The following is a 9,586-nucleotide window of genomic DNA, read 5'->3' as shown; positions in this document are numbered from 1 at the left end:
GCTTGAGCCCAGGAGTTGGAGGTTGCTGTGAGCTGTGATGCCACGGCACTCTACCCAGAGGGACAGCTTGAGGCTCTGTTTCAAAAAAAAAAAAGTAACAAAATGCTAGTCAAGCATTTTTGATATCTTATATTGATACTATATCAAGGCCTCTGTATACACCAATCTGCACATATACATTTTAATAACTCAAGCAAATATACTAATTCTCATATGTGAACTGTTATTTATCCTTTTTAACAAGAAATCCTCTTACATGTTTAAAGACCTAAAGTCTAAACTAAATGATATCCAGTTTTTTTCCTTTCTGAGTTGTCAAGTATGAACCCAGGAACATATGCAGGGAGAGGTCAAGAGATAAGGAGATTCGAATCGCTCTTTCTCTCTCTCTCTCACACACACACACACACACACAAAACACAAAGTATTTTCTAAATCTGTAAACCAAGATGAAGGTACCAAGACATTTCTATATCCTATACCAAGGTTATCTGCAAAAACAAATGTTTAAAGAGTGACTACTCAGAATTTGGTCCTGGAGAAACTATTGTTAAAATTTCATAGTACAAAAGCAAATATAGCAGATTCTAATTTTCTTTCCAAATCTAACAACTTCATGTTTTGGCTAAAATGTAGCTTATTGACATATTTAAAAGAATTATTTCAAGGCCACAGTGTGGAAGTAATTCATATAATATGCAATGTAATTCAACAGAACTATCCTAGAAAAAAGTTGTACATCAAGATTTTATAACAGAAGAACTCTATGAGAGTAATGTTACAAAGATTAAAACCTGGGCCAAGCGTGGTGGCTCAGCCTGTAATCCTAGTGCTTTGGAAGGCTGAAGTAGGAGGATCACTTGATCCTAGGAGCTCAAGACCAGCCTAGGTAACATAGGAAACCCCAGCTCTACGAAAAATAAAAAAAATTAGCCACGTGTGGTGGTGTATACTGGGTAATCTCAAGAGGCTGAGGAGTAGGAGGATGGCTTGAGCCTAAGTTCGAGAACCTATGATCAGCCTAAGTAACAAAGCAAAATCTTACTTTGGGAGGTAAATTTTATATGCCCATACACACACACAAGTTTTATTTATAAAATCAAATCTTATTAAGGAGCAAAATCATCGAGACCTGACTTTAACAATAATGAAGGGTTAGTGAAATACAGTATGAGAATATAATATCTTTCATATTGTACAAAACATTAGTGATGCATTAGTAACTGTATTTATTGCTATGAATCCCTGTAGCTATTCTAGATTTACATTAAGAATTTTCTAATAAAAAGTAAAATGAAAAAAAACATTTTAAATGGCCTGTGGTCAAAAGTATGGTTTAACATCCTATCTTTTCATATGTAGAAACTAACTAAAGAAAAATAAATTTCTATGGCTAAAAGTTAAAGCAGTGTTTCCCAATTCATACTATGAATGAATTCAAACACTTTTCCCTAACTAAAATTCACTCTAAAAACAACAGTTTTTATATAAAAGATAACATGTTCACTTCAAAATAGTTACTAATCAAGAATTTAGCTTGTTTCACCCTGGTTGCACATTCACAGGAAAGAATGTGAATGCTAAAATGTCTGGTAAACAGCTTAGAATAAACATTCTAAGATTCTAAAATTGATTTTAATACTAACGCGTAGAATTTACTTCAAACTCACTTTAGTCTATTTTAGCACTCAAAATTCTGAAGACTAGAAAGGAAGCCTAGAATTAAGCTGGAGTCCTAATAACAATAGATATCTACACAGCAAAATAAACCAGAGAAACATACATGCTCTGGGGGATACCTAACATGGAGATTTAGCCTTTCAGGTTATTTCATTTTTAGCATTATGTTTTACTTAGAAAGTTTCCCTAACTTATATTAATTGCCTGAAGGCACACTGTTTAATATTTAAAGAAATTTTAATAAGAACTGCCTGTAATGCTCATTAAAAGCTTTATAATGACCATTTTTAAAAGATTATTTTAACTGACTTTAAGCAAGCCATCTGGCAAACAATATTTCTAATAAAAATCACCTACTGAGTTTGACAACAATATTAGCCCATACAAAATTTAAGACATAAACTGAAGAGAATTTTCAAACAGGAATATAAAAAAGGTTTAATAAGTCAGGACCTGTTTAAAAATCTTTTTCCAAATTGTTCCTAAAAATTGAATTTACAGTTAGGATTAACTAAATCGACTTTTTAGCCAACATTATGGGTAAATGCTCAGTCATAAACATTAAGACCATAACATTAAAATTCTCTCATATACAGTATAATGTAATGCCAATGCTTTTTTAAAAAGTTAAAAAGTGATTTTTGGCACAACAGCCAAATCCCAAAACAGGAGGAAAAAATAAAATCTAATAAGTAGTACTTGTGTAAATTAGGTCCAGAGAATAATTCTAAGATTTATAAATGCTAACTTGTTTTAATAAAATCTAACGTACACAGAAAAAGAAATATTTTATTTGATTTAGTTAATAAGGGTTCAAAAAGATTGAAAAATAGATGTAACTAAAAATTTTTTAAAACTACTCTTAAAATGGAAACCAGAAATTCAAACTGCAGTGGTATTCTAAAGCAATCTGTTGTAATTAATTAAACTAACGAATACAGTAAATTACTAAGAATTATTTAACTACCATGTCATATGATCTAAACAGTGAAGAAAGTGTGTATAGTAATGACTTGCAGGTGAAGAAAACAGGAAGTGGAAAGTGGGGGAAAACTCACAAAAATCAATATTAACTCCAGATTATACACAATGTACAACAACGGCAGTTTCACATCTTGCTTCATGCCTCACTGAATTAAAGGGGAGCTTCATGCCAATAGCAGTTCAATGAGGAAGCAAAACTTAGTACATTTGAGGACTAAAAAGATATGTAAGAATAATTACTATGCAAAGCTGGATAACCTCAAAGTAATATCTAAAAACTCTTTATATGAGATGTTATGTTAAACCTTTTAACATAATATGTTAAAAGTTCATTTTTATCTTATATCAAAGCTCTATATTTGGGATTAATTCAATTAATTCTATAGAGAAGAATTATTTAAAGAGAGTATGTTTCTCTTTGTATAAAATGATGAGGGGAAGAACATTTCAAAACAACTATAACACCAATATTTACTAATACACTCTTTAAAGTTTTTAATATCTTACCATATACATCTATAAAAATGCAAAACATGCTGCATGTGTGCAAATGTGTCATCTCATTTGTTAAATCCACAACTGCCACTTAATTAGTTTCAAGAAAGAACTAAAAAAAGAAAGTTAGTTGTTGGGGAAATATCATTATTCCATTTAATTACCATCCTCATTTTTAGGATCAAATTCATATTCCACTCATAGAAAGTAGATCAGGTTTATGGTAAGTACTTTTTAGCAAAGCCGTATCAATAATGCCCTAACCCATATTTTTCCTTTACTTTTTCACCTATTTCTTCTTCTTTTTTTTTTTTTTTTTTTGAGACAGAGTCTCACTTTGTCACTGTTGGTAGAGTGCCATGGCGTCACAACTCACAACAACCTCAAACTCTTGGACGCAAGTGATTCTCTTGTCTCAGCCTGCTGAGTAGCTGGGACTACAGGCATCCACCACAACACCCAGCTATTTTCACAGATGGGAATCTTGCTCTTGTTCAGGCTGGTCTTGAACTTGTGAGCTCAGGCGATCCAAACACCTCGGCCTCGCAGAGTGGTAGGACTTGACAGGTGTGAGATACCACACCCAGCCTCATCTACTTCTAATTTAATCTTGCTTTCCTCTTTTTATTCCTGGTTAACCAGCTTAAATGCATTTTGGGGAAAATCACACTAGAAAAATACACACATATGTGGGACAGGGTCACTCTCAGAAAAGGCAACCTCTATGATTTACGGTCAACTGTTGGTAACCACTACCATTCAGAGCCACAGACCCCAGACAATGCTGCAGGCTGCTGTCCAGGTTCTGGGAAGTTCTGGATTCTTTAATAATCATGGACTGCAAGTATAGCAACAACAGCAAAGAAATCTCTCACTACATGAATATGAGTACATGCATATGGAATTGTGGCAAGAAGCTAGCATCTCCATTCCCAGAGGATTTGCGGCAAAGTCACCAGAGGAAGCTTATGCAAATGCCAAAAAGTTAGGTTCAAAAGATGTTGTGATAAAGGCACAGGTTTTAGCCGGTGGTAGAGGAAAAGGAATATTTGAAAGCAGTCTGAAAGGGGGAATGAAGATAGTTTTCTCTCCAGAACAAGCAAAAGCTGTTTCCTCACAAATGATTGGGAAAAAATTGTTTACCATGCAAACAGGAGAAAAGGGTGGAATATGCAATCAAGTATTGGTCTGTGAGCAAAAATATCCCAGGAAGAATACAACTTTGCAAATAACAATGGAAAGGTCATTTTGATGTCCCGTGTTAATAGGAAGTTCTCAAGGTGGTGTCAACTTTGAAGAAGTTGCTGTTGAGACCCCCCAAGGCAATAGTTAAAGAACCTGTTGATATTTTAGAAGGCATCAAGAAGGAACAAGCTCTCTGGCTTGCACAGAAGATGGGATTTCTATCTAATACAGTGGATTCCGCTGCAAATAAAACATGGTCAAGTTTTACCTTTTTCTGAAATACAATGCAACCATGGTAAAAAATAAATCCGATGGTAGAAGATTCAGATGGAGTTGTGCTCTGTATGGATGCAAGATCAATTTTGATTCTAATTCAGCCTACCACCAGAAGGAAATCTTTGCTCTACAGGACTGGACCCAGGAAGATAAAAGGGACAAAGATGCAGCTAAGGCAGATCTCAACTACATTGGCCTCAATGGAAATACAGGCTGTCTAATAAATGATGCTGGTTTGGCTATTGCCACAATGGATCTAATATGGATGGTGGGACTCTAGTCAACTTTCTTGATGGTGATGGTGGTGCTACAGTCCATCAAGTAACAGAAGCATATAAGCTTATCACTTCAGAGAAAAAGGTACTGTCTATTCTGGTCAACATTTTTGGAGGAATCATTAGATGTGATGTTATTGCACAGGGTATAGTCATGGCAGTACAGGATTTGGAAATTAAAATACCTGTTGTGGTATGGTTACAGGTGATACTGTATATCAGGTGATATATGAGTTGGTGATACTAAAGCTCTCATAACAGCCAGTGGTCTTAAAATTCTTGCTTGTGATGACTTGGATGAAGCTGCTTGAATGTTTGTAAAGCTCTCTGAAACAGTGAACTTAGCCAAACAAGCCCAGGTAGATGTGAAATTTCAGTTGCCAATATGATCCGAAAACCCAGTGGATGGCTGAGAGTGTTAAATGTGCTATAACTGTTAAAAATACTGTGTTCTATGTTATTGTTCTCTTTCTTTTTAGTGTGGGGCAATATAATTGCCATCTAAGCACACAAACTTTTAAAAAGCATTTGGTCTGCATTTAATTATTCTATTCAGAATGGACTGTTTGTATAAAGAATGCATAATGTAGGTATCAAGTTTATTTTGTTGCAGCCAGTCTTTTCATTTCTCCTGCAGAATGTCACTTGCAATATGCCTGTTTGTTATTGTTGGATAAATCAAATAAATATGAAGATAAAGCTTAAAAAAAAAAAAAAGAAAAACACACATATACACCCAGAGGATCTAAGTGTGTTAACCCCAAAGATGTCACAGGAAAATAAATTATGAGGAAAAGAAAGAAAAGGGAAGGAAAGGGAAGGGAAGGGAAAGGGATGGGAGGAAGGGAAGGAAAGGGAAGGAAACGGAAGGGAGAAAGACTTTGCTGGAAAGGAAGATTTTCTATCTCATGATGTCATCAACATCATATAGCGTTATAAGCATCAAATAATATGGGAATGAATCCATGATAATAAAACTCGGTTAATACTACTGCTATGATCTAGTAACACTGACTCCTTAGGGAGCTAAGAAAATAATAATTTGCAAAACTATTGCCATTTCTTTCAAATATATTATTTTTGAATGTAAAAATATCAAATATACTTATGTCACAGAGTAGCCAGAGTCACTATAAACTCGGCATGAAGCCAAAATACTTGAAAATAAGCACATTGTTAGAAAAGCAGTATTAATCAGGAGAAAAAAATACACCAAAAAAATGTCTTTTACTCAACTTAAAAACTTGGCTTATCTCAGTTATAATGCTAATTGAAAATAAAATGGATATTAACAAATATTTTTTATCTCAGTTATAATGGTACCTGAAAATAAAATGGATATTAACAAATATTTTTTAAAAATAAAAACAGAATACAAGTAAAATATACCAGAACTACATTTTAACATTGTTCTTTGAGGTCCATGAATAGTGCCATGTCCAGAAACAATACCATGTCTTAGGGAAAATCACTTCAAAGCCCTCACAGCAGTTGGCAAGATATAAACAAGCATAAAGGTAAGACAAATTACAATTAAAGTATTCATTTTCATAATTCTATCACTAACTCACTTTGAGATACAGATTGAGTAAAAATGAATGTATATTGCCCCAAATTCTGGAAAAAAAATTTTTTTCCAAGTATTTACTATATGGATTAAAGATGACTACAATCCTCTCCTCAAGAAGTGGGATCGATATCTATTCTCCTTGAAACTGACTGGGCTCTTTTATTAATAAATCTGGTAAAATTGATGCTATGACATTTTCTCAGCCCAAGTCTTAAAACATTAATAGCTTCTGTTTCCTTACTCTTGGAATGTGCTCTCTTGTAGCCCTAACCCACCATGTAAGAAGTCCAATGGCACCATGACAGAAACCATATGGAAAGGCACCCTGACAATACACTGGAGAAGAGAAGCCAAAACATCAGCTTACATTCCTAGTCCACTGAATTGGGAGCATTAAAAAAATGTTGTTTGGGGGCAGTAACTTCTTATTTAGCAAAAAGTATAGTGGTGTCAACAGCTAACTACTAAAACTGAACCAGAGCACAAACACTGTGGAAAGGCCATTTAAATGCCATTATCCAGCATAGTAAGTAGGAAAGGTAAACCCTGAAGAATAATTTTTTTAATCACAATTAGCATTAATACATACCAGTTCATCCAAAAAAGCCTGCTTATTCTTCCTTTTTAGAATCTGCTGAAGTTGTTCTTCTTTTTGTATAAATAGTCTTCTCTGTTCATTTTCCTGTCGTTCTACTTCTAAAGCTTCTTCTAATTCCTCCTGTTCCCGAGTCTAAAACAGAAATTTATATACAACAAGGAATAAATTGAGTAACCAAGAGCTATACTACACAAAGCTCTGATAATTTCTTTATTGAAAACCTAACACCTGCTAGTCACTTATTAATAATGCAGCAATTCTATTTTGAAGGAACTAGATTTCATTTTATTTCATCTAGACATGTTACTATTAAAGAAAACAACTATTCCACTCCACTATACCATAGTAATAGAATTTGTGCTGTATTAAGGCAATTGGGAACACATTAATGGAATTTGAAGGATGGGTTTAGAAAGATGACTAAAAGCAAGAAAGTGAAGAGATCAATTGGGTTCAAGACTAACAATAAGAAAGCTAGTTAGAATATTCAATAATCCAGATAAGAAATGATAATGGCCCTAAGTAAAGTAATAATTAAAACAGAGGAAAAACCAGGTTTGAAAAATGATAAAGAATGACCATCAACAGAATACAAAGGTTGGCCCAACATGACTTGAACACACGGATAAATACTGGCACATTTCTCAAGATAAAGAACATCATAAGAAATAGAATAGACTTTAAGTCAAAAACTCATAAGAGACAAAGATGAACATTTTATAATAATAAAAGGACCAACATATAGAAAGATATAACAATTATGACCATATATACACCCAATATCAGAAGACCTATATATATGAAGCAAACATTGACTAGTGAAGAGGTAGACAGCAATACAAAAATAGTAGGAGGCTTCAATAACCCACATTCAATAATGGATAAAACATCCAAATAGCAAATCAGTAAAGAAACAGAGATCTTGAACAATACTATAGACCAAATGAACCTAAAAGACATATACAGAACGTTCTACCTACCAGCAGCAGAATACATTCTTCTCAAGCACATACACAAAACTTTCTCCAGGACAGATCAACAATCAAGTCACAAAACAAATCTTCATAAATTTAAGATGGTAAGAATCACACCATGTATCTTTCTTGACCACATGGAATGAAACCAGAAAACAACAACATAAGGAAAATTAGAAAATTTGCAAATGTGTGAAAAATTAAATAGCATGCTCTTTAACAACCATCAGGCCAAAGAAGAAATCAAACAGGAAATAAGAAAATACCTCAAGACAAACAAAAACAAAAATATAGCACAGCAAAACTCATGGGATGCAGAAAAAACAGGATAAGCACCCGCATCAAAAGAGAATAAAGATCTCAAATAAACAACCTAACTTCACACCAAGAAGCTAGGAAAATAACAACAAACTATACCCAAAGACAGTAGAATGAAGTAAATAACAAAGATCAGGACAAAAATGAATGAAATAGAAAATACAAAACAATAGGAAAAACTCAACCAAACTAAACACTGGTTTTCTTGAAAAGATAAAGTAAAATAACAAACATTTGCAAGACTATGAAAAAGAGAAAAGACTCAAATAAATAAATAAAAGTGTTAGAAATAACACTATAACCAATGCCATAAAAATAAAAAAGATCATAAGAGACTAGTGTGAACATTTGCACACCAACAAACTGGTAAATCTAGAAGAAACAGATAAATTCCTAGAAACGTAAAGACTTACCAACACTGAATCAAGAAAAAATAGAAAATCTAAAAAGACCTGTAACTAGAGTTATCACACCTTCTAACAGAGAAAAGGTTAGGACCAAATGGCTTCACTGATGAATTCTGCTAAGCAGTTAAAGAAGAATTAAATTTTACAAACTCTTCCAAACAAGAGAAGAGAAGGGCATTTCCAAATTTACCTTGTAAGACCAGAATTAATGGCCTAATACTAAAATCAGACAAAGATACCACAAGAAAAGAAACTGCAGGCAGACATCCCTGATGAACACAAATGCAAAAATCCTCAACAAAATATAGCAAACTAAATCCAACAGAACATTAAAAAGATCACACACCATGACCAAGTAGGAATTATCTGTGGGATGCAAGGATGATTCAATATATGAAATTAGTTAATGTAATATGTCATATTAACAGAATAAAGAATAAAAATCATATACTCTGGCTCAGTGCCTGTGGCTCAAGTGGCTAAGGCGCCAGCCACATACACCTAAGGTGGCAGGTTCGAATCCAGCCCGGACTCACCAAACAACAATGATGGCTGCAACCAAAAAATAGCCTGGCATGGTGGCAGGCGCCTGTGGTCCCAGCTACTTGGGAGGCTGAGGCAGGAGACTCACTTGAGCCCAGGAGTTGGAAGTTGCTGTGAGCTGTGATGCCACAGCACTCTACCCAGGGGGACAGCTTCAGGCTCTGTCTCAAAAAAAACATATACTCTTAGTACATGCATAAAAAGAGTTTGATAAAATTTAACACCATTTCATGTTTAAAAACTCTCAACAAACCAGTAATAGAAGGAAAGAACCTCAACAT

General features: G+C 34.1%; 1 protein-coding gene and 2 pseudogenes across 1 annotated transcript in view; 2 read left to right on the top strand and 1 right to left on the bottom strand.

Annotated features, from left to right (window-relative positions):
• MNAT1 (MNAT1, CDK activating kinase assembly factor) overlaps window positions 1–9,586 on the bottom strand; it is a 242,265-nt gene that overhangs the window by 162,608 nt on the left and 70,071 nt on the right. The window contains exon 5 of the mRNA XM_003794427.3: window positions 7,055–7,195. Within this exon, the coding sequence (XP_003794475.1) occupies window positions 7,055–7,195 (141 nt within the window). The remainder of the gene's footprint in view (window positions 1–7,054; window positions 7,196–9,586) is intronic.
• Window positions 4,037–5,284, top strand: LOC105887404 (annotated as a pseudogene).
• The window catches only part of LOC105887400, a 4,403-nt pseudogene continuing 2,454 nt past the window's right edge, over window positions 7,638–9,586 (top strand).

This window comes from Otolemur garnettii, unplaced genomic scaffold (genome assembly GCF_000181295.1).
Source record: "Otolemur garnettii isolate 467f Iridium unplaced genomic scaffold, OtoGar3 scaffold00081, whole genome shotgun sequence".
NCBI classification, from domain to species: domain Eukaryota; kingdom Metazoa; phylum Chordata; class Mammalia; order Primates; family Galagidae; genus Otolemur; species Otolemur garnettii.
Note: the sequence above shows the minus strand (reverse complement) of the source record. Positions and strands in the feature narration are given on the sequence as shown.